The sequence below is a fragment of the Peromyscus leucopus genome, chromosome 1, assembly GCF_004664715.2.
Source record: "Peromyscus leucopus breed LL Stock chromosome 1, UCI_PerLeu_2.1, whole genome shotgun sequence".
Classification (NCBI taxonomy): domain Eukaryota; kingdom Metazoa; phylum Chordata; class Mammalia; order Rodentia; family Cricetidae; genus Peromyscus; species Peromyscus leucopus.
The window spans coordinates 86590743-86616185 of NC_051063.1; the positions used below are offsets into that span (position 1 = coordinate 86590743).

The following is a 25443-nucleotide window of genomic DNA, read 5'->3' on the forward strand; positions in this document are numbered from 1 at the left end:
CATAGGACCTGTTACTGCGGGCGCGATGGCAGCAGCAGTTCTCACGCGGGGGCCGCCAGCCTTCCAGTCACAAATCTTAGCAGGTGCCACAGGAACCTAAAGCGTCCTCTGCCCTTCTAACCTCTGCTGGCACAGCACTGCGCATCCTCCACTCCTCGAAGCAGAGGCCCCGAGATCCAGCTGAGCGAGCGACTAGAGACGGCGGTTGAACCGCTTCCTTCCGCTCCGCCCCCAGCGGGCCACACCCTTGTACTCTGATTGGTCGGAGTCCTTCGGCTCCGCCCAGCTTCTCTCTCCTTTGACCTGGATTTCAAGTCATGCGCTGGCTGCCGGTTGGCCTGGCTTCCCAGAAGCCGGAGTGCCATCTACCCAATGAGGAGCGAGTTTCGCGAGGGCTGTCGGGAAAGGCAGCCAGCCTATATAAGCAGCCTGCGGGGCGTTCCCTCGCGCTCCGGTCGCCGTGCGGGTGTCGGTGAGGAGTGTTTTCTGCTCGTTGAGACGTGCGCGTCCCGAACGATGGCGGAGGGTGATAACCGCAGCAGCAACCTGCTGGTGAGTCGCGGTCGTCGGCTTGTCCCCGGCGCTTCCGGTTGGGCCTCCGGGCCTCGGTGACTCCAGGGGGCTGCCAGGCCTGATCCTGCGGCTCCCTGCCCATCTCCATGGTGGCGGTCCCTACTGCCGATCCCCAACGTCCTCCGGGGAGCGTGCACGACGAGGCAAGGACCGCGCGTGAGGAAGTGTGAGAAGGAGGGCCATGGCAAGAAGGAACCTAGGTGGCAGGTTGGGGCGCTCGGCCGCTAGGGGCCTTGTCTAGCGCTTGGGGCTCAGGCCGGAGACCTACCTGTTCTGTTCCGCCCTCTTTGATTTTAATCTCATGTTGGGTAGATTGTATGCGGGGTTCTTTTCCCCTTAAAACTTGGGCAAGGGTGGAGGGTCAAAGGGCTACTACAGAGAATTAGTTATCGCTGACACAGAATTTGTTGTAGCTGGCTGCGAGTTCACCACAGGAAGCTGAAATTGGGTTCAGCGGAAAGGACCGTCGGAGGTCCTGGCAGTGGTCTGGGTACTGGAGAAGGGGCTCACAGGACTGGGCGCAACTTTAAAATGATCAGCACGGATTTGAGGGAACTGCATGAGGTGGTTGGTGTTAGGAGGACACATTTGCTTCTTTACAGTTTTTGTTTTCATTTTCTCTGTTGTCATTTCCCATGGAAAGACAGGCCATATCAGAAATGAAAAGAGCAACCAACTTTTAACTTCTGCTTTTGCACTTCTAACAGCCTAAATGCCAGCAAGTTAAGTGTCTACAGGACAGTAGTCACTACAGGACTGTGCAAGATTTTTTTTTTCACTTTGCATCGGTGTTGAGAGATGTTTGCCCTGTACCTTAAATTCCCCCTACACCCCACACATACCAGCAAACAATCCAATAGAGATGCTTACCCTGTACCCTTAAACTACCCCTCCACAACACACACACCAGCTAATAATCCAGTAAGAGGATTAATTGGTGCAAAAGGAAATTGTCACGGGATAGGGCCTGATCACAAACAACTGTTTCTATCAAAGCAATTATCATTTTAAGGAGAACAGTATATGTCCTGGATTTAAAGATATTAACCTCTTTTTGTCTCAGTTTCCTCATCTTAAAAATACCCTTTCCAGTTTTGAGGAACATTCATTGAAGTATAGCATGTAAAATGTTTAGGATTTCTAGTTTGGGGTGATATCAGTATTAAGCATGTAATACAGAGTCAGAAGTACTGTGACATAGATTTCAACTTTATTAAAATTAGTCCAGACTGTTCTCTATCATTTGCATATTCCTTTTTGAAAAGCTTATAGGATCTTGTGGGCTTTGTGTGTATGTGGTTCCTGGGCGTTGAATCCAGGGCCCTCCACAGACTGAGCAACTGCTTTCCTACAGAGAGACCTTCTTGTTCTAATTTCCTTCCTTTACCAAAGTCCCTGAAGGCTTTAGGCCACAATAGCTCATCCTAAAGGTGTGCTTTTGACTAGTTGTCAAGTATGCAGAGAAATTTGAAATTTAGCCAAAATTCCATCATCAATGATGAGGAACCATTATGGAAGACTTTAAGTGCCTCCCATAATTTAGTTTGAGTACTTTTCTTTAATTCCACAGTCACTGCCAACATCGAAGTAATTCCATTATACAAAGAGCTATTTTAGAGATTGTGTGTACTGACTGTTTTCCTGATGGATTTTTAGAAGGGCTTAAATCAATAAAATGACCAATCAACAGATCAATGCCAACCACCTGAAATGAGCAAACATCGAGTAGCCAACAATTTAGTAATATTGTGAGCACTGCTTCATTACTCTGTAAGTGAATTTGGGGATATTAGTTAACCATATTAAGCTCACTTTCATTAATATTGAAATATTTATCCCCACATTGTGAAACCTTGGGAGTATTATGTTGCATCATGGACATATGGCCCAGTGCTAACGCGACCATTAAGGGCTAGGCTTTCTTCTACCCATGGATTTTCATGTTTGGTGCCAAAATTGCAGTTTTTCATGACTCAGCTTGTTTAAGATAACAGTTTTGATGGCTTAGAAGGTTTTTATTCTCTCTGAGCCACCAAAGTGTTGAGATTGGTAAAGTAACACTCTTGTTTTCTTTTATTGTTGGTTTTTTGAGACAGGGTTTCTCCATGTAGTTTGGTACCTGTCCTGGATCTCGTTCTGTAGACGAGGCTGGCCTTGAACTCACAAGCCTTGCTCTGCTTCCCAAGTGCTGGGATTAAAGGTGTGATGCCACCACCACCACCACCACCACCACCACCACCACCACCACCACCACCAGGCTAAAGTAACACTCTTAATTGTTGGTTATGTAGGCTGCGGAGACTGCGAGTCTAGAAGAGCAGCTGCAAGGATGGGGAGAAGTGATGCTGATGGCTGACAAAGTCCTTCGGTGGGAAAGAGCCTGGTTTCCACCTGCCATCCTGAGTGTGGTTTCCCTGCTGTTCCTGTAAGTGAAGGATTCGATTGCTAAGTGCTCAGATGGCCATAGCCTTTGCTTAGGGAAGCTTTTGTAATACATAATCCAAAAGGAATGCCTTTCTTACAAGCAGCTTACCCAGTTTCTAGAATTTGTAGTCCTTATGTAAGGTTGTAACCTGATACAGTTGAGTAAATCCTGCACACTCACTTTTGTGTTTGAACACCTTTCCTTTATAGTCTTTTCTAATAAATATTGAGGACCCCAGAGTTTTTGGTTTTTTGAGACAGGGTTTCTCAGTGTAGTTTTGATGCCTGTCCTGGATCTCACTCTGTAGACCAGGCTGCCTCGAACTACAGAGATCCGCCTGGTTCTGCCCCCGGAATGAGGTCTGGGATTAAAGGTGTGCACCCCTACTGCCAGCTCGACCCCAGAGTTTTTGACTGTTGCTGTTTACATGAACTACTATAGCTGTGACAACATCATGCCGTAATGCCTCTAGAAAACTACTTGTAAGGAAGTTAGAAAGCAAACAGCTCCATCCTTGAGAAGCTGTGGGCTAGGGAGTAAATACCTTTGGTTAGGAACAATGACCAGTGGTTTTCTAACTTGGTTAATTTTCTTTGTTTTTAACAGGATTATCTATTATCTTGATCCATCTGTGCTGTCCGGTGTTTCCTGTTTTGTTATGTTTTTGTGCCTGGCTGACTACCTTGTTCCCATTCTAGCACCAAGGATTTTTGGCTCTAATAAATGGTAGGTGGCTATGTATGATAGTGTACTGTGATTAAATGAAGACTGTTTTATAACCATCAGATACCTGCTGGGAGTTAGTCATTTCTCTTATGTGAAGAATTTCTTAGCTGAATTCAAAAGAGTCAAGAATTTTCAGTACTTATATCTCTATTTCACTTTGTGATTTTTTTTTTTTTTTTTTTTTTTTTTTTTTTTTTTTTTTTTTTTTGCAGTGTGACTCAAAGATCTCTCTGTCAGCTTTGGTCAAAACTTGATTTTTGTTGTTGTTTATTGATGTTTATTCAGTTTTACTTCTTACACTTAAACTTTTTTTTTTTATTATGGTTTTTCATCATAGGATTTTTTGAACCAGGCTGCCCTCGAACTCAGAGATTCACCTGCCTCTGCCACCTGAGTACTGGAATTAAAGGGTTGCACTACCACTGCCCTCTTAAAGTAAAGGTTATTATTTTTTATTTTAGTTTTTTGAGACAGGATTTCTCTTTTTTTCTGAGACAGAGTTTCTCTGTGTAGCTTTGGAGCCTGCCCTGGAACTCACTCTGTAGACCAGGCTCACCTCGAACTCACAGAGATCCATCTGACTCTGCCTCCCAAGTGCTAGGATTAAAGGCGTGTGCCATCACTACCCGGCTAGACAGGATTTCTCTGTGTAGCTCAGCCTGTCCTGAAACTAGCTTTGTAGACCAGGCTGGCCTCAAACTCCCAGAGATCTGCCTGCCTCTGTCTCCTGAGTACTGGGATTAAAGGCATGCACCACTGCCAGCAGGTAAGGGTATTTTTAAAAGGTAATGTTTTACATAAGAATTACAGAACTCTTCTTCTATTTTTTAAATTACGTTTATTTTGGGGTGGGGTGCATGTGCCATAACATGCATGTGGCGGTCAGTGGGCAACTTCCCAGCGTTGTTCTCTCACAACTATGTGGATCTTGGGATTGATTGAACTCGGTCAACTGGCTCTGCATCATGTCCCTTTGCCTACTAAGCCAGCTCCCTTACTAGACCTTGAACCCAGCTTGTTGAAATGTGTCTCTTTGATTGTGTGTGAGTCCTCGTTTGTGAGTGTGTACACAAGGACAAGCTCATGTCAAGGTCAGTGGCTGGTTCTCTTGTTAAATGCCTTACACTGTCAGGTCACAAACTTTCCTCAAACACAACAGTATTAGGTCATTATGGCAACTTAAGAGTCGTTTGAAGGACACCCAGGTGTCAGTTCTTGCCTTCTACTGGTGCACACTTTTAACCCCAGCACTCGGAGGCAGGGGCAGCCGGATCTCTGTGACTTCCAGGCCAGCCAGGGCTACAGAGTGAGTTCCAGGAAAGGTACCAAAGCTACACAGAGAAACTCTGTCTTGAAAAACCAAAACAAACAAACAAAAAAACCCTAGACATTATTGGACTTTTAAGCTGTATGGGTTGGTGTACACCTCTAATCTCAGTACTGTGGATGACATGTTGTGATATTACGCCCATTGTGGGCTACATATACATAACAAACTGTGGTCTTGGCTACACAGATAGATCCGTCACAACCTACATTCTGCAAAACAAACTAAGAGGAATATTGTGTTTAAGGCTGAGTAGTGCAGGCGTAGTTGACCAAGTGCATTCTGAGTATAAGATTCTTCTGTTGGATACACAGGAGCTGTTGATATCATTTTTACCATTATCTGAATGGTTACTTATTACTTCCTAAGATTATAGTTAAGTGGATAAGGATTACATTAACTATTTGAAATTCCAGTGGAATGTTGAATTTCTCAGAGCTCAGTATTAAGAGTGCTTTCTCAGAACACATGGTACCCTGAGTTCTGTTCTCCACTGGAGGAAGGAAAAAGCACACATAATAAACAGAACCAGATATTGAAGTAGATTTTTCTCTGTCAGCTGACATTTTCAATTGATTAGTGTTCTGCCTGCACCCTTAGTTTTTTTGTTTCCAAAATGACAGCAAGTTATATAATCTGTAAAAATGAGAGCCTTTACTGTGTACCTTGTGGATCTGTAAGAACAAATTCACATAATTTTCGGAGTTAGCTTATGTGATTTAAATAAGCATGTTTCTTTAAAGAATGATGGGTCAGTGCTAAGATTTGTCATTCAAACTGCTTTTCCCTTGCTAGGAGGAGTTTAATACTGTTTGTTATGTTTGGGGAAGTTTATAGCCTTGACATTACATTAGCCAGACAGCAGATCACTCACTAACTCATAATCCTGGAGTAAAGTCTTCAGAGATAAACAGATAGTTTGTAGTAATAGTATCTATGGGGCAAGTTTTAAGTTTTGATTATCTGGGATGATGTGGGAAAGAAGGAACACTATAGCCATATCATATAGCCTTGACCATGAGCAGCTTGGATGATCTGAGAAATTCTCACTGTGGCTGCACTTTGCCAGGCTAACACTACAGGAGAGAGGGCAGCATGGTCCTTAGCCCTGGTCCTTTTTATACTGGACCTGTGCCACAAAAATAGCAGAGGGACAGATTAGAAATGAGAAAACTATGGCTTTCTTAGAGAGGCCTATCAGTTTTGTTTGCTGCTTGCATTTTCTGTCACAAACTGAATTTATATGGAATTTGGATTGGGCTCTTTATTTTTTAAAGTAAGGTGAGTGTATGTGTGTGTACGCGCGAGCAAGCGAGTGAGCTCAAGTGTATGTATTTGTCTCCATCTACATGCACCCACCCACACGCACATGTACAATGGTACATGTGGAAGTTAGAGGGCAACTTTCCAGAGTTTGTTTCTCTCCTTCCTTGTGGGTTCTGGGGATTGAACTCAGGTCACCAGGCATGGCAGCAAGCATCTTTATCTTCTAAGCATCTTGCTGACCTGGTATAGAAGTTATTCTACTACAGGTACTTGATGCAGCTACTTGGAGTACTGATGGGCACACTTGGTCCTGAAAAATAAACTGAAATAGAAGAACCACATTTGTACCATGGACACAGCTCATAGATGACATGATTTCTGTTACTGTAGTTAATCAAAAGTGGTGTTAGAACTAGCCCCTTAATCTATTAGAAGTATGTATACAGGGCTGGTGAGATGGATCAGCTGGTAAAGGTCCCTGCCACCAAGCCTGATTACCTGAGTTTGAAACCTGGGTCCCACATGGTGGAAGGAAAGAAACGACTCCCATAGGTTGTCTTCTCATTTCCATACCTACACCATGCTGTGAATTCAATATGTATGCAGACTCACACATAAATGTATAGAAAAAATATGTGCATGGCACGCTTTATGTAAAAAGTGTTCCTGTTCTTAGAAAGATGTCTTAAAATGTAGTCACTTTAGGGGCTGGAAAGGCCTCAAAAGTTAAGAGCATTTGTCCCCCTTTAGTAGACCTGACTTTGATTGCCAGTACCCACAACTGTTTATAACTCCAGTTAGGGCATCTAACACCCAGAAGAGGTTCTGGCCTCTGTAGGTACCAGGCACTGCATATATGTGTATAGACAAACATGTAGGCAAAACACTTAACACACATAAACTGAAAGTAACACAATTTTTAAAAATTGCAATCAATGGTTATCCATTGTCTGTTTCTACTTTCTTTAGAAGATAATTCTTGCCACATGTGGAGGCACCCACCTGTGTTTTCAGCACTTGGGAGGTAGAAGCAGAATGATCAAGAGTTTAACTGTGGCATTGTGGCTCAGGTCTGTAATCCTAGCACCTTACAATGCTGAGGCAGAAGGATCATGAGTTCAGGGGCAGCCAGAGAGTGAGATTCTTTGTCAGGAAAATTAAATAACTAAATAAACTGTACTATAGCCATTTAATTATAACAAAAAGAAAACTCTTTTCTAGGACCACTGAACAACAGCAAAGATTTCATGAAATCTGCAGTAATCTAGTAAAAACCCGACGCAGAGCTGTGGGCTGGTGGAAACGCCTCTTTTCCCTAAAGGAAGAAAAGCCTAAAATGGTATTATTTTATTTTTATTTACTGAAATATGAAGCAAAATACTGAGTTATGATTTCAGTCTGGTGACAACCTTTTTAGGAGTGAAGTTCAATACTTACTACCCTTTGGTGTGATGTCTACATATATTCATAAATGATATATGTGGTAGACTAAACTATTGAAAGATAAAATTTACATTTTGCATATAACTTTATTATAGTAGAGATAAGGTTCCCCCCCCTCTTGTATGTCCATTAAAAGACACAAACATAAAAAACATGTTCTCATATCTTAACTTTGGTTTTGGTGGGAAATTGCTAACTGGAAAAGTAGCATAGTTTATATTTTAAAGCATTATTAATCTGTATAGACAGTAACTCTAAGAGGGAACATATCTGCATTCTGTAAAAGAAAAGTAATAAAAATGATCTTACTTTCATAGCCTTTAAAGAAAACCATTTAAGCCCACCAGTAAAGCTGTATGTGTATGGAGTACAGCATGATGGCTTGGTCCTCTGAAGTGGTGAGACAAGCCTCTGTGCTTTGGTCCCCTGTGCACAATGTTGAGCGCTGAAGCAAACCTTCAGAGTTGCCCGTGGTCGTCTGCTGCTTAGAGCTGACAAATTCTTGTTCTTTTTCTTAACAGTACTTCATGACGATGATCATTTCTCTTGCTGCAGTTGCTTGGGTGGGACAACAAGTCCACAACCTGCTTCTCACCTACCTGATTGGTAAGTCACTGAGGAAACAGCACACCTGCGTCTCAGCAGGGAAGTCCAACTGTGGTATAGTCAATAAATAGATAAATGAAGAGTACTCTCAGGACTTGTGGAAGTGTCTGCAGACATAGCTTGGTTGGTAGAGTGCTTGCCCGTGTGTATCATGTCCTAGGTAGGATACTCAGTACTAGACAAAGCTGTGATCCCAGCACTAAGAACCTAGACCTTCGTCTAGGAGCAGAAGTTCAAAGTCATCCCCAGCTGTGTGCTACATGTCACATTTAAAACCAGCCTGGGCGACACAAGATCCTTTCTCAAGAGCAAAAAGATTCAAGTCAGGTCTTAAAATAGGGCTCCGTGGTTAAAATCACTTGTTTGATTCAATTCCAGCACTCACACGCTGGCTCACAATGTAACTCCAGTCTCAAGGAATGTGATAGCCAGCATTTAGGCAAATCACTTGTGTATATACATAGTCTTAAAGACGTCTGGCCTTGTTTTCAGGAAGTTTATAAAGCGTTATGGAAGGTGACAACAAGAGTAGTCAGATAGAAAGCACAGTGCATGAGCATGAATGCACAGGCAGCAGGAAAGCATGCTGGCTGGGGTTGGTGGGCCTGGACCCTGAGCGGGGAAGAGTGTGTTTCATCTTGCTGCCTCCAGAGTCTACCTGCTTTCAACTGTGAGTCAAATTAACTTCATTTTCTTAACTTCATTTCTTTATTTCAAGTGACTTTTGTGCTGCTGCTTCCTGGACTAAATCAACATGGAATCATTTTGAAGTACATTGGGATGGCTAAAAGGGAGATAAACAAGCTTCTCAAGCAGAAAGAAAAGAAAAATGAGTGATGCGGCTTCAGTGGAGCGCGCCTGCCTGCCTGCCTGCCTGCCTGCCCTGGGAAAGTTGTCCAGTGCTGTCTGGATGCTAACGTTAACAGTGGCTCTTTGCTTCCCTCACTCTGCCCTTGTTGATAGAGATTCCCACAGGCCAGGCTTTGTGCTGTGTCCAGTGCCAGCTGTAGCTGGGTGCATTCCTGTCATAACTTGCTTTATTGAGTTTTTATTTTTGACAACTTCCTTTAAAATACTAAAGTGGTGACCTTTACTCTTTTGTACAGTGAACTGTGACTTTGGATAATTGTTGATGTTTGCTTTAAGCTATATTCAAGGTAGTGGTCTGTGGCTTACAGGAAGCTGGTTCTACTGTCTGCTTCCACAGTCTGCTTAACAAACTGTCTTATCTTTGTGAGTACAGAGACCAGGTTTACCACTTTTGATGAAGAGACCACTTAAGATTCATTCCTGATTTTCCACTGTGGGAGGATGCCATAGAATAGGATAAAATTCCACACCCTAGTGTATGAGTTCCTCTCTTGTAGGAAATGTAGCACTTTTTGGAAGCATTGCCTTTTTTTTTTTTTCACATGAGGAATCTGTCAGCTTAGACTGACCTCTCATTCCCTTTGCACTGCGTCAAGTTTTAACAGCTCTTGAACAACAAACTTCCAGAAGATTGTATTTGGGTATTTTAGCACGCTCTTTGTTCCAGATTTTCAGCTGACTTAAAATGTCTGTGACTTTACTCCAAGGCCAGCCAGGAATATAAAAGTCTCTTTTGTTCACTCAGTAAAAAACTAGAACATGTATTAATTTTTAAGACCAGAAAAAAGCCTTTAGAGGTAAGCCCAAAAATACTTGTTTTTTTTTCCCCTCGTAATGCTGACTGTATTTCAGTGGCTCTAGGTTTATACTTGGAAGCAGTGTCTACACTGGTGTTGGACTTTCCCCTTGCAGGGTTGCAGCTGAGAGCAGACTGCTGACAGTAACTGCTCTGTGTAGCATTTGTAACTCCTTAAGCTTACTGTGATCACATGCCCTTTCAGTAGGTAGACTTTCAGAGCAGTTGAAATCTGCAGGAGTGAACCTCTGAGGGCCAAAATAGGACACATTTGGGAACAACTCTTAACCCATGAACTAGCTGTACCATAGTTTGTGGATCCATTGCACTGATGCTGTGAAGCCTGAACCTTGTGTATCTGCCTCTGTCCTTTCACCTCCCTGGCACTGTAAACAGTGGCACCTGTTGTAGCATGTGTTTGTTTTTTAATGTTTCATGACACCCACCTTAATTTTACATGTTTTCTTGTAAATAAGCCTGCCTTCCTACCTGGAATTTTTTTTGTGTGTGAATAATACATGTTCTACCAATTAACTACTTTGGCAGTTTTAATCATTTCTTCTACTTTGTTTTGTGTAAAAGGGGGAAAATTAAAAAAAAAAAAAAAAAAAAAAAAAAGCTAGAACCTCTTTGTCTCACTTTCGTTGCTGTTTGGGTTTTTGATTCTGACTAGTAAGTAACCTCCCTGTTGTTATTTATAGTCCTGCCCTCTGAGGTTCTCTTAAAAGGAACACCAGGCACTGCTAGATTGAAAAGGAAACACTGAAGAGGAGGCCATCCCAAGACCAGCAGGGGAGGGACCAGCAGAGGGCAGAAGAGGCTCAAAAGAGCATGTACTTTTGCTTCCAACACAGTGGTTGATAATAATCAGTAGGTGACTTTTGTCTGCCTTTTAAAATTATACGTCACCAGGAAGTGGTGGCCCACGCATTTAATCCCAGCACTCGAGAGGCAGAGCCAGGTGGATCTCTGAGTTCAAGGCCAGCCTGGTCTACAGAGCAAGATGCAGAACAGGTGCCAAAACTATACAGAGAAACCCTGTCTCAAAAAGCAAAAAAATATATATATATATATATATATATATATATATATATATACCTCAAGTTGGATGCTATAACATGGGGTCTCATTGGGAACAGGCTCCATCTTTAAGCACTTCAGGATCCTTTTCTGGAGGTGTCAAGCCAAGGTCATCACAGCTCCTGTGGTTGTCTGAGGCTTTGAAATTATAGTTTATAATCTCAAGCCCACACTTGACTACATAGGAAGATTTGTTCAAAAGGTTCAAAATAGAAGAAGAAACCCTGGTCTAAACATGCGCCTGTGGCATCTGCTTAGGTCAGCTATATGTGGCCGAAACCATAGCCATCCTTTGCTGCCTTTGGCTATAGTCTTGAGTCTTCTTTCCAAGACTGGTTTGAGTTCCCTCATGAGGTTCTGTCATTCCAACGCTCATGTAGACACATTTGGAATGAGCTGGGCCAAGAAAAAAAGAATGGATCATAAAAGTTTCCCCATACCCTGTAGAGTGTGGGAACTTTGGTGTTTTTAGACAGTCTCATATATAAAGCCCAGCATAGCCTTGGACTCTTGATCTTTCTACAGTGTGGTTAAACTTAAGCTGCTCATCTTTCACCAGGTTCTAGTTTGCCTCTTAATGGATCAGATGTGAGTCAGTTTCTACAGGGCTCTTCTACTTCCCTGCTGCCCAGCACCCTGAGTTTCTTACCCATTTCTACACAAGTTCCCTCCTCTAGGCTCAGTGTGGAGCCATCCAGATGCTGTGCCTCACCAAGCCTACATAGCAAGATCCTGTGGGATCAAGTAGAGAAGTCGCCAAGGAGTCTAATTAGTATTTTAGACTAACTAGTTAACTACTATCCTCCCACCTCACTACCCACTCCCACTTTGCTTTGAATTCTTGAAGTTTTTGTATCAGGTCCATTTAAGATGACAGTTTTCTTACCTGTGAAATAGAGACAATATCACAGATCTCAGGATTTGTTAGCAGCTAAGCTTATGGAAGTAGTTCTTTTAGGGAAGCTGTGGCAACTTCCCAGATAACCTACATCCTCAGAGCCCTTCACATTGCCACCCTGTATAACTGTGGCCCTCTTGATTTGCTGTCTGTCTCTGGCTACAGTCGAATTTGCTACTGATTGGAGCTGCTGGTTTGGCTCCTTGACTCCAAGTACGTGGTGCAACAGTTGGCACATGCTAGGCACTCAGATGTCAGTTGAGTAGTTAAAGGAGGGATACAGTATACAGTGATAGTGTACATTCTATGTCCTTCCTTGGAAAGCCCTGAAAATGAAGAGATGGCTGGGCAGTGGTGGCGCACACCTTTAATCCTAGCACTTGGGAGGCAGAGGCAGGTGGATCTCTGTGAGTTCAAGGCCAGCCTGGGCTATAAAGTGAGTTCCAGGACAGGCTCCAAAGCTACACAGAGAAACCATGTCTCAAAAAGCCAAGCCAAACCAAATAAACAAGATATTGGGACTGGAGAGATAGATAGCTCAACTCTTAAGAGCACTGGCTGCTCTTCCACAGGTCTTGAGTTCAATTCTCAGCAAACATGGTAGCTTACAGCCATCTATAATGTTATCTGATGCCCTCTTCTAGCAGGCAGGCATACATGCAGACAGAGCACTCATGCACATAAAATACATAAATCTTTGCTGGGTGGTGGTGGCGGGGCATGCTGTTTATCCCAGCACTCTGTCCAGGAAGCAGAGGTAAATCTCCATGAGTTTGGGGCCAGCCTGGTCTCCAGAGTTCCAGGTGAGCCATGGCTACACAGAGAAACTCTGTCTTGAAGAAAACAACAACAACAACAAACCCTGAAAATAAGAGATGTTCTAACTCTAGCCTTCTGCTAATCATTAAATTAAAGCAAACTGAACGGAGCAAGGTAAGTGTACGTGGAGCTAGTATGTCAAGGGAATTGGGGAGGATGAGTTTGAGGCCAGTTTGAGCTACATAGCCAGACCTGTATTCAAAATCCTAATAAACCTTGGGGAAAAAACAAATGGTCTTTGTGTGGCATGAGTTATGATAGGCAGTGAAGATTCCCCTGAGATGAAAGAAGGGATGGGTGGAGAGGACTGAGGCAATGCTCACTACACTGAACACCATTGCCACTGTGACCTCTCACCCTCAAAGCAACTTCAAGTGGTTGGTGGTATCAGCTCTGTTTTCATGATGGGGAAACTGATTTGTCTGTCAGCTGTGTATTGAGGGCCTACTATGTGGCAGATGCTTCTCTACACTTTGTGCATACAGCAATGAACAAAGCTTACTAAACCTCTGTTGGCTTGAAATTTAACGGTCCAGGCTAGCAGACAATAGATTCATTTCTGGTGTAGCCCCAGTTCCCAGGCAGGCAGGTGACCCCAGAAGGATCACTAATCTGAGGCCAGCCCTGGCTACATAATGAAAGATTCCCTGAAGAAGAGGAGGAGATCATGGTAGTAACACCGCTTGAGTCAGGATTATCATGAATCTGGGGATAGCCTGGGCCATTACTGGTGAGATCCAATTTCCAAAAGGCAAACCCAAACCAAACCAATCAAACTAATCAAAAGAGCCGGGTGTGGAGTACGCCTTTAATCCCAGCACTAGGAGGCAGAGGCAGGCAAATCAGGCAGTTAGAAGTCACCTGGTGTCCATAGTTCCAGCACAGCCGTAGCTACCTGGTGAGTTTCATTATCTCAAAACAAAAACCCAAGAAAAAGCCGACTGTGGTGTTAATGCCAGGACCCTAAGGGCTGAGGCAGGAGGACTGCCGCAAGTTCCAGACTACCTGAACTACAGCGCAAGCCCTAAAGAGTTAAGAGTTCAGCCCTTCCATTCTCAACCGCCCCGCCCTTCCCGTAAGAAATCTCTCACACAGGGTGATTCTTTTATTTTGGGTGGATGGCCATGAAGTCTCGCGATAGCACTTCCGCTTCCCATAACTCCGTGCGTTCGGCCCTCCCACCCTCTTTCCGCCATCTTTCCGCGCCGGTGAGTGAGTCTCCGTGGAGCTCCGCGGTCATCCCCCGGCATCCGCGCCATCCGTCTACCCGGGGCTCGTTTTGAAAGTCCCGTGGGCTCATTGAGCCCTGCCGCGGTCGCGGCTTCCTTCGGTCGGGGTCGGGGCCGCCATGGGCGGCTCTTGGCGGGAGCTGGGCCACGGCTGCAGGCAGGGCTCCGCTCGGCCCGGGCCGGCGGGGACGGTGGCCCGCGTGGGTCCTGCAAGCTTCTGGTGTCTGCGGGCGCTCCAGAGTCCCGAGCGCCCCACGCAGCCGTGGCCAGTGTTGGCACTAGGGTTTCTGCCCAGCCACTCACTGCTCAGTTAGGGGATCAAGTCGGGGTTTGCGCTTGGCACGTGAAGTATGCTGTGAAAGCAGCCCTGCCGTCCAAGGAGCCGTTTGGGCGCCCCGTCACCTAATGCTTCTGCTTCTGGGAGGCTTTTTGTCGGCAGTGTGCTAAGGGGTTGCCTGAAAGTGAGTTAAGTCGTGTTAACCGCTGACACTGCTGACTTTGAAGGTCCTGGCAAACGTTGCTAAAACTTCCGTTGTGTTGACAGCCACCCGCTACTTAAACGTTTGGCAAGGTTATCTTCAGAGTCTTGGCTTGTGTCGTTTTCTCCAGCTATTTGTGTGCTGGGTGGAAGGAGCCCGAATGTCTTGTGTCATGAGCTTAGACCAAAGAAAATTTAATGGTGGGAGTAGGGAGACAAGTTTCATGATCGGATGTCGGTGCAAGCAAATCCTGTGTTTTCTTTCCTCAGGCACCATGGTGCGCATGAATGTCCTGGCTGATGCTCTCAAGAGCATCAACAATGCCGAGAAGAGAGGAAAACGCCAGGTCCTCATCAGGCCCTGCTCCAAAGTCATCGTTAGGTTCCTAACTGTGATGATGAAGCATGGTGAGTATCGGTGTTTTGGATTTTTGGTAGTCGAAGGAAATAGTCCTAAAGAGACAACCACAGCAGAGTACTTGGTGGGTCTGTGGGAGAGAGGGTAGTACAAATGAAGCTTTTAAAGAGCCTAAGTTGGGTGAGGCTGAGACAAATGGGCTTGTGTCTGGACTTAAGTGACACAGGTCACTGCAAGCCCCAGGGTTCCTGAGCCTCTGGACAGTTGGGGAGGAAAGGTTACCCTCATGGCTGGGGCAAGCTGGCCTTGGGACTGTACCACCGTGAATATTGGGAAGGGAGGGAAAATGATTATGCTAGGAATGGTTTTAGGTGTTAATGCCTAAATTTTTATTTTTATTTTTTTTTTTTTTTTCGAGACAGGGTTTCTCTGTAGCTTTGCGCTTTCTGGAGTCATTGGTAGCCCAGGTGCTCGAACTCAGAGATCGCTGCTCTGCTCCGAGTGCTGGATTAAGCGTGCACCCACTCCAGCATGCCTAAATTTTTATGTGATGCATGCAGAGTTTTAAAATTCTGACACAATCAGATACGAGGGGGAAAAATGTAGGCAAAAGCAGTGCTGGGTCCTAAAGGTTTAAGTCTCAGACTGGTGTCTTTGGTCTGATACTGACTAGTCCCTTGGTTTACAGGTTACATTGGTGAGTTTGAAATCATCGACGACCACAGAGCTGGGAAAATCGTTGTGAACCTCACAGGCAGGTTGAACAAGGTAAGACTAGATTGTCTCTTTAAAGAACCTTCACTCACTTTGCATCTGCCTGCAAGTTTTGTGTACTGCTGGCACCCTTGCTCACTTCCCGAATTTCAGGAATTGGCGAGGTGACTCTTTAAACACTACATTTCAATTGTTATCTTTGACTGCTTGCTCAAGTTTTTGGTAAGTTTTGTGTGAGATAAAAGTAGGCCATGGTAACCCAATTGACTACCGATTTCAGTAGCTTCAGGTTATGACTTAGTATATAAACAATTCAATTTCTTAGTACTCATGGTGTGCTGGATCTGTTTTCAAGATGGGGTCTTAATACGTAGACAGGTTGGCCTTTAACTCAGATCTCTACCTCCAGTGCATTGGTGTTTTTTTAATGGAATTGTTATCTTGAGTAAATGGCTAAGGGCCAGGGTTGATGGCCTCTCAGAGTTTGCCAGTGTAGGTTATAGTTGTGTCTGAGGTCTAGATTGCCTGTCAGTTTTAATTGTCAGTATAACCAAATAGACTATTTGATCCCTGTCTCTTTGACTTGATGGTCTGATAGCTGGTGTTTGGGACATGTCAGGAAGCCAGTGCGCGGCTGAGGTTGATCCGCGAGGAGTTTGAAGACCTTTGGTTCAGTGGTTCTCAACCATTTTGGGGATTGAACGACGCTTTCACAGGGGTCTCCTAAGACCTTTGGAAAACCCGATTCTTTTTTTGAGGGGGTGGTTTGGAGACGGTTTCTCTGTAACGGTTCTGTCCTGGAACTCTCCTTGTAGATCAGGCTAGCCTTGAACTCACAGAAATCCTGCCTCCCTGCTGCTAGGACTAAAGACGTGGGCTACCACGCCCAGTTGGTAAACATTTACTTACAGTAGCAAAATTAGTTAAGTAGCAACAAAAATGATTTAACATTAGGGGTCACTATAACATGAGGAACTGTATTAAAGGGTCACAGTATTAGAAAGGTTGAGAACTACTGGCCTTATCTCATGCAGTAAAACACATGGTCAGTGGTAGTGGTTGAGTTGGTGAGGTTTTCCTTCTGTTCTGAAGGTTTTTGTTTCACAAAGTTGCTTCTCAATATCCAGACCTTAACACTACTGCTTCTGAGGTCTTTGAAAGATGAAGAGTTGGCAAGGCTAGTTTTCAGTCATTTGTTGTTGCAGTGAGAACCCACTCCCGGTGTGCTTTTGAATTTGAGAGTAGCTGTCCTGCTTTGTTTTTTCTGATTTTAGGAAACTTTAGTCATGCTCATGTCTCTGGCCAATTGCTTAGCCAATAGGAGGAGGTAGGTGCAGGTAGAGTGGCATGTGGTGTGGTGCTTACTGCTATTGTGTAGGTCATTCTCTCTGAACTTCACTTTCCTATACTAGAGAGTGCCTGTTGGCCTCAAGTAAGGTTTACCCTTGCTGTGAGTGAGGTGTTAGAGACTAGAGAGGATAGAACCTGCCCTTCATCTCCTCCCTGCTTGTGCTTGGTTAAGAGAGGGCTGTGCTGCTTCCTTCTCTGGGGACCTTTTCACAGCTGGAATAAAGAAATGGGGGCTGTAGTCCATGACAGCCAGCAGACAGGAAGATGGAATCAAGAGGATAGGTGATAGGGTGAGAACGAGATACATACAGCCTGGAGGGGTTGGAAGGCGTTTGCCACGTTCCATCTTTTTTTTTTGTTTTTTTTTTTTTTTTTTTTTTGTTTTTGTTTTTCGAGACAGGGTTTCTCTGTGTAGCTTTGCGCCTTTCCTGGCACTCACTTGGTAGCCCAGGCTGGCCTCGAACTTACAGAGATCCGCCTGGCTCTGCCTCCCAGTGCTGGGATTAAAGGCGTGGGCCACCACCGCCCGGCGCTAAGTTCCATCTTTCATAGTTACTTTGGTGTGACTGCTAATCCTCTTTTTGTTTGTTTGTTTCGAGACAGGGTTTCTCTGTCGTTTTGGTGGCTGTCCTGGATCTCACTCTATAGACCAGGCTGGCCTTGAACTCACAGATCCTCCTGGCTCTGTCTCCCAAGTGCTGGAATTAAAGAGATGCACCACCACCACCCCATGTGACTGCTAATTCTTACATGGTCGTCCTGTGTGGGCATCCTGGGTTCTTAGAGGAGGGGTAATCAGAGCTACCTAGGGCGGTATAAACAGTGGGAGCCTTTCTGCAGCTGTGTCCTGCTTGAGGGTTTGTAGTCAGCGATTAAGGTGGAGCTCTTTTCTGGAGGACGCTTGTCACTGTGTCCCAGTAGCGGAGATGGACTAGTTGTGGGAACACTGCTGTCTGCCTGCTATCACCCTCCCTCAGGGTGGGAGTGTAGAGGGGCAGGCAGGGTTGGGCACTTGTTACTTAGATGTATTGTATTCCAGTTTTCAGTTTATAGGTTTATCGTTGGCCAGCTCTACTTAAAGGTTTTGGTGTTACACATGTGTGTTCATATATGTGTGTGCTTGGCAAGCTTGCAGCCCTCTTGAGCTATAAAAATGAAATGAAGGCCGGGCGGTGGTGGCGCACGCCTTTAATCAGCACTCGGGAGGCAAAGCCAGGCGGATCTCTGTGAGTTCAAGCCAGCTGGGCTACAAGTGAGCTCAGGAAAGGCGCAAAGCTACACAGAAAACCCTGTCTCGAAAAACAAAAAAAAAAAAAAAAAAAAATGAAATGAAATTTTGATTGTAATTTTATTCAGTCTCAGTTCTGTATGAGATATTGTTTTTCCCTCGAGCAGTTCTCCAGGCACCACCATGTGACCTTAGGTCACTTGGCCTTACTTGACATGGGTCATTCTTGTAGGCAGGAGGATTTAATATTGCTTGGCTATAGATGTACATACATGTGTGGATGATGTTTCCAGGGCAGGATCACCCTGTGTTGCCCTACCTGTCCTAGAACTTAGTTTTTTGTCCCAACCTCTTGAGTATCAGCGTTGTGGGTTTGTGCTGCCATACCCTGCTCAGTGTTTGAATGGCATTTATAGAAAAAAGTGTGTGCAGAGAAATAGGTGCCTGTAATATAGGTGATTGGTTTTGAATCATTGACTCTCCAGCACTTATGAAAGCCATCTTGTTTTAGATTTTTGGTAAAGTATAAAGAATTTAATCTTTCTTTTTCTTTTACAGTGTGGGGTGATAAGCCCTAGATTTGATGTGCAACTCAAAGACCTAGAAAAATGGCAGAACAATCTGCTCCCATCCCGTCAGTTTGGGTGAGTTGGCTTTCTACAATTAAAGATTAATGCTCTGAAATGTTGGGGATATGGCTGGACTTGAACTGAGGTTTCTTTATTTATATAGCAGTGGCTGTCTTTGCCTAACTAGCTTGACTTAAATACTTAAGTTCTCTATAATGTGGGTCTGGGAAGGAACCTCAGATTATCAGGCATGACAGCAAGCACCTTTACCCTCCAGGCCATTTCACTGCCCCAATGCCTTTTTATTTATTTACTTTAGATAGGGCTTCACTGATCTGTAACTCAGATTGCCCATTTCTTCCTCCAGAGTGTTGGGATTTAAGGGCCTGTGCAACCATGCCCAGCCTCATCTTTGTTTTCTGTCAGGGCAGAGTGTGTAGCTGGGGTCTCAAGATTTCATCCTTTGTTCCAGGATTCGTTCCTATGCACTGCTCCTAGGCAGCATCAGTCTCTGTCTCCTAAGAAAGCAGGCTTGAGCCTTGCTGAAGGTGGTGGTGAGCAGAGAAGGCATGTCTGGAATGTTTACACTCAACCAGTGTGTTTCTTTCCTCCATAGCTTCATTGTACTGACAACCTCAGCTGGCATCATGGACCATGAAGAAGCAAGACGAAAACACACAGGAGGAAAAATCCTGGGATTCTTTTTCTAGAGATGTAAAACAAATTAATAAAAAGCCTCCATGGACTATGCTCAGGGTCAGTCTTTTTGAACTTTTCCATCAGAAAAGCAAATGTCCAGCATGTTGGTTGTGTCGACTGGTACACTTCTCTTGAATCATGCCCTCACTCAAGTCAGGATGATTGCCTCTGGGTTGTGGTCCAGTGGTGCTCAGCTGTGAGGCTTGACATAAATAATGAAGCTGTCATCTTGTGTGTGGCCATAAGGAGGTCCCTTGTGGCACCACTTACAGCAAACTTGGGTTGCTTGCCAGTAACACCTACATAAAATGGTTAATGACAGTGTGGTGCTTTGAGTGTCCAGGGTGGACCCAGTCTGGTTTATTTGCCAATGGGAGGCATGGGGCTTCCACCTGGGTCTTTGCCTACAGCCCCCTTTTCATCCCCAGACTTGGCAGGCTGTCTCAGAGGGTAGTATCATATAGTTGAGCCCTGAAAAATGTCATTTCTTGGGTATTAAGACTCAGTCTGAAAGATAATATAAAAAGCTAGCTGGAGGTGTTGCACACTTACCAAGCACACCCTGGGTTCTGAACCCTATAGTTGAAAAACAGCATAAAGGTTTGACAAGGTTGGTAAGAGAAAGCCTGTGGTTGGCATGGGACTTGAGTTGGGTTCCCAGATAAATTCCTGAGATCCATCTGCCTCTGCCTCCCAGATGTAAAGGCAAGTGCCACCACGCCTGGGCAGAATGGTTAGCTCTGTTACTATGGGAAATACCAAATGAAAGGTTGGTTTGGCTCCTGTTTTCACTGAACATGGTTTGTGTCTGGTGGGTGGATACCTTCAGGTGTGGATTGTGTGGTGGAACAAAGCTGCCCATTTCAGAAGCAAAGGAGAGCGGAGGCAATGGTTCCAATGTCCCAGAGCAGTCCCCTAGTGACCTGTTGTCTTCTTGCTAAGTTTGACCCCTGCAGCTTTCATCACCTCAGAGGCTGTGAGCTGGGTTTAGGGGACATTGGTATTCATAGCTGTAACATTAAAATAGGTGTGAAATTCTGGTCCTTTGGAATGAGCACTCAGTAGTACCCCCACCTGCCTAGTAGAGCACTCTAGTTCTGAAAAGTCCCTTGGTTTGGAGAGCTTTGTGCCTGCTTAAGTTGAGAAAGTGCTGCTGGGTCCCTGCGATGCTGAGGGCTCTGTTGTCCTCACCAGGATCAGATTTACCTTGGAGCATTTCCTCACATCAGCTGGAAAGAGTTGAAAGATCTTGTGTGTCTGGTTACCACTTGTTAACTGACAAAAATGCCTGACTAAAAATATTTACTATGGTCCACAGTTTGAGATGCAGGATCTCTATGCCTTCCCCCTTTTTGTGCACTCCTGCCTTGATTGGCTGGGTCAGCTGCCCCCAAGCACTTAATACTGCCATCCTCTAGAGTTCTCAGGAGGTGATCCCAAGGAGAGGAGGAGCTTGGGAAAGTGGGAAGTCCTCCAACTCAGTCTGACAATTGGTCGGTTAGAAAAATCCAGGGTCAGTGGTGTGTGGTGAGGAATCTGATTCAGGTTTTGACTTAACTGACTGGGTAAATGGCAGTTCCCATTACTTGATGCTGTCTTTCTCCTTGGGGATCAAATTAGCTTCCTATTCAATTGTTAAGCAAATTTCATAGTCAAATAATCCTCTTATCTTTACAAGTGGGATTTTCCTTGGTTTCGATTTCAGAGTCTTGATCCCTCTCATGTTTTCTGTCCCTACTGCCCTTGTATGGGAAGTTAAACTGGATCATTTCTCATTTGTAGATTACCAATCTACACTAGCTCAGGGCTTGACCTTGCCAGCTTCAGGTATATCAATTCTATCCCCCTCATGGTCTTCCTTTCCATCCCCCCCCCATTTTTGTCACCTGAGACAATGTTGGGGTCTTTGTGGGCTAGATCAAGCTGAGGCTGGTCTCAGACCTCTGGTTTTTCCAGATAGGGTTTCTCTGTAGCCCTGGCTTTTCTGGATCCTGCTCTGTAGACTAGTTTGGCCTCTTTTTCAAAGATGTGCCTGCCTCTGCCTCCTAAGTGCCAAGATTCAAGGCATGTGCTGCCACTGCCTTGCTACAGGTGAATTCTTCATACCCACCAGCCCAGCCATAGGGGAAGCCATTTACCCCTTCATCAGTCCATTCATTTAGGGCATAGTCACCCAGGCCATATCTTTATATATATATAAAAGTTTGGGCTTTTCGTCAATGAAAACAAAGTCTGAAGGGACCAAAAGAGTATGAGCCCAGGATTCTCTGACCTAAATGGTCAGGATGAAAAGAGCACACTTCTGAAATTCTATCCTTTGGGTAGACCTGAAGCTGTTGAAGGGTTGTGTCTGGGAAGGCCAAAGAGTGAGTTGAGTTCATTTTCTTTCCGATTAGTCTATTGTCTCATCAAACTGCCGGCCTTTAGAGGGCAAGTTGGCTAACTTTTTAAATTTTTTTTTTTTTTTTTGGTTTTTCAAGACAGGGTTTCTCCATATAGTCTTGGCTGTCCTGAAACTCTTTGAACCAGGCATATCGAACTCAGATCCACCTGCCTCTGCCTCCTGTGTGCTGGGATTAAAGGCATGTACCACTGCCTGGCATTGCCTATCCATCCACCCACCCCTCAATCCAAAATTTTAAGCATGTGTTACCTGCTCATCTGGCCTTGAATATTATATTCTCTGGTTCCTAAGGGTCCTAGTGTAGTGCCTACCCATATTAGCCCTAGGAAGACCTAATAAAGGAGGCTATGCAAACTACTGGATGATCTATCCTGGATTCCTGGTCAAAGGGTAAAAAGTAGTCAGTGGAAATTTAAAACTGGCCTGTCTCGGCATCTTTCTTACCTTCCTCTAAGGATGGTACCTCTCCCAGTAACATCCAGCATTCCTTCTTGGTCTACCTTAGAAATCTTTGGCTTAATTCAACAAGAGGGGAGAACTCAAGCTACCTTGGGTTATGCAGTTTATTCCTATACTGTTTGTGAAGGATGTCCCAGAGACTTGACAACTTGAGAGATAACTCTGGTGTCAAACCCACAGGTTGACTTTTTTCTGTCCTTCCTCCTCCCTCCCTCCCTCCTCTTCCTCAGGTCCTCACCATTGCATAGCAAGCACACTGATCCTCTGAGCCATCTCCCCAGTCCCACTTAAAAAACTTTTTGAGATCTATTTTACCTGTATGTCCGTACACCACATTGTGTGCATTGCTAAGGAGGCCAGAAGGTGTTGAATCACCTTGAAACGAGAGCTATAGTTTTTTAGCCCCATGTGGGTACTGGGAATCAAACCCCCATCCTTGAAGAGCAGCCAGTGCCTTTATCTCTCTAGCCCCATCCCACTTTTTCTTTTTGAAGCTGAGTCTTGGTATGTGACCTAGTCCCAGCCTTAACCACATAATCCCATGGTCCCAGCCTCCTGAAGTGCTGGCATTGCGTAGTTTTCACTACTGATGCAGCATGTGTTACACTGCAGGGGATTCCCACCACTTTTAATACAAAATAAGCTTTCCTTTAGATTGATTTTGCCCATGGTAGGCTAACCTAATAAGTGTTTTCAGAACAATTAAGGTAGGCCAGGGTGAGCCATGGCCAACCTTCGTTTATGCTAATAAACTCTTTACTAATTGTGTGCATGTACAAGCATTTGAGTAGTGATCACAGGGAACAGCTTGTGGAAATTGGTTCTCTCCTTTGACTGTGTGGGTCCCTGGGATCAAGACATCTATAAAAAATGATGTGAATTTTTCCATTGGTCCCTCATATCCCTGGCTGGATTTTGTAAATGGCAGCCTCACTGCCCCTCTTTCCTCCAGCCTGTCTCTGCTCTTTTAGGTTGGATATCCACTCCTGTCCAGTAGGACATGAGGATAAGAGCCACAGTCAGTATTTAGGGCCTAAAGCAGAGAGATGAATGGAGTCAGCAGAAATCTGAGTGACCAGGAGCTATGAGTCAGCAGAAATGAGAGGTGAGTGGAGCTAGCAAAGGTGATGAGTCACTATCATGGTGATTGTGTGTCAGGGGGGTGCTCTTAGTCTCATTAATAAAGCTGGAGCAGTGGCTAGGCAGTAAAGAGCACTTGTTGCTCTTTCCCAGGGAAGATTCATGTTCAGTTCCCAGCACCTACATCAGGTGGCTCACAACCACCATACTTAGCTCCAGGGAGAGAAGAGAGCAGGCATATATGCAGGCAGAACACTGTAATAAATTTACATAATAAATCTTTTTTAAAAAATTCATGTGAAAAAGATTATTTAATGTATATGGATGCTTTGCCTGCACACCAGAAGAAGGCATCCTGTTAAATTGTGAGCTGCTTGTGGGTGCTGGGAATTGAACTCAGGACCCTGCAAGGACAGCCAGTGCTCTTAACCTCTGAGCTATCTGCAGCCCCCCTTTTTTTCTTTAATTGGCATGTGTGTATATATTCCTAAATATATAAATACAACCTGCTAAGTCTGCATAATGTTACTTGTATGTTAATGATTTTAGGGACTTCACGTGTAAGTAAGTATGTACAATTTTTTTTTTTTAAAGCCTTTAGAAACAGACTTCAAAGGAAACGAGGGCAATTTTATTAGAGTTTAAGAGAAAAACACTGGTGTAAATCTCAGCAGCTGCCAGGCAAGGGAAAAGAAGAGAGCCAAGCTGTTTGAGTTAGGCTAGCATGTTGGACAAACACCCACGTGGGGAGAGAAGAAATACCGAGAGAGCCTGGAAAAGCATGTTTAGCCGGTATTTGGAAAGAAGGATAAAGAAGAAAAGTGCTTTTCTGAGTCCTAACTCAGAAAAATGGGCAGGCTGCACAACAGGCTCACAGTGCAGCCTCATCCACCCCAGGGAGAGGCTTTTTGGGAAGGGAAAGCATGTTAGCTCGTTAAGGGGATAATTATTCCCCCTATCTCCTTAGGTGAATCAGCTTTCCTGAAAGGTGGTTGACAGGCCCAGTTGCATTAGCTCATCTTTTCTGGGTAGCTTGGAATGTTAGGTCATTTAGATTCCAAGCAATGATATAGCTGGTGTTAACATTTGTGTTGCCAGCTGAATGGGAGGTAAGATCCAAAGTTTCAATAGCCCTGGGGTGGCACCATGCGGGACAGGCGCATCTGAGGGTGTCCCTACGGGGTAACAAAGCTTCCCTCATGTGAGGAGAGCCCTGACTGGGTGGTTGTGAGGCCAAGCATTAAGGATTTTTTCCATAAGAGGCCAATAGCAAGAGGACCTGACACAGATACCTACCCTCAAGCCTGCTCAGCTGTGTGATGTGTGCCTAAGCAGTGACAGGAATAGCCAGAGAAAATGATCTTTGATCAGAGGTAGGAATTAAGAGTCTGCCCCTGCAAGTCCCAACAAGCCATGTTTGGCTACCACTCTTCAATAAGCCAAATTAAAAGAGTCAAATTACTAATGAAAAACAGCAAGGGAGATTTATTCAACATGGCCATTGGAAGAGGGACAAGCAACCACTCAAATTTCACCTTCAGTGTCCTACCTAGCTAAGCAGTCCTGGCCAAGATGTGGTCTCGGGTCACTGCCCTATCACTGTCCAGGCTCTGGTCTCCTACCAGAGGCCTAACACAGCATGGAATCTTTAGAGATTCCCTGTTTGGTTGGCACCGCACTTAAAACCTTTGCTCTCCACGAGATTCTGGGGGAGATTCCAGTTCCTGGAGTACCTCCTTTCAAGAGTCTAGATAGCTAGAGTGAGGGATACGCTTGGGTTTTTTTTTTGAGACAGGGTTTCTCTGTGTAGCTTTGCGCCTTTCCTGGAACTCGCTTTGGAGACCAGGCTGGGCTCGAACCCGAGTGCTGGGATTAAAGGCGTGCGCCACCACCGCCCGGCTAGAGGGATACTCTTTAGAAGGTTCTTATTCCTTCCAGGCCCCAGTGCCAGGACAATGACAGATACCTGTGTCCTGCAGCCTACCTGCTGTGAGAAGGCATCCAACAGTTTGGGAACACCTACCAGAACCCTGTATAACCCTATTA

General features: G+C 44.8%; 2 protein-coding genes across 2 annotated transcripts; both read left to right on the forward strand.

The window, feature by feature from the left end:
- The first annotated feature begins 366 nt into the window (after nt 1-366).
- On the forward strand, nt 367-10566 carry Arl6ip1 (ADP ribosylation factor like GTPase 6 interacting protein 1). The gene is made up of 6 exons (XM_028867784.2): nt 367-552; nt 2865-2998; nt 3605-3724; nt 7539-7656; nt 8282-8366; nt 9085-10566. The coding sequence occupies exons 1-6, from the start codon at nt 373-375 to the stop codon at nt 9201-9203; spliced, it is 756 nt and encodes a 251-aa protein (XP_028723617.1). The 5' UTR covers nt 367-372; the 3' UTR covers nt 9204-10566.
- Nucleotides 10567-13934: 3368 nt separating this feature from the next.
- Rps15a (ribosomal protein S15a) lies at nt 13935-19505 on the forward strand. Its single transcript, XM_028867782.2, has 5 exons — nt 13935-14037; nt 14807-14944; nt 15583-15662; nt 18745-18830; nt 19372-19505. Exons 2-5 carry the CDS (start codon nt 14812-14814, stop codon nt 19463-19465), a joined length of 393 nt encoding a protein of 130 aa, XP_028723615.1. The 5' UTR covers nt 13935-14037; nt 14807-14811; the 3' UTR covers nt 19466-19505.
- The last annotated feature ends 5938 nt before the right edge of the window (nt 19506-25443 follow it).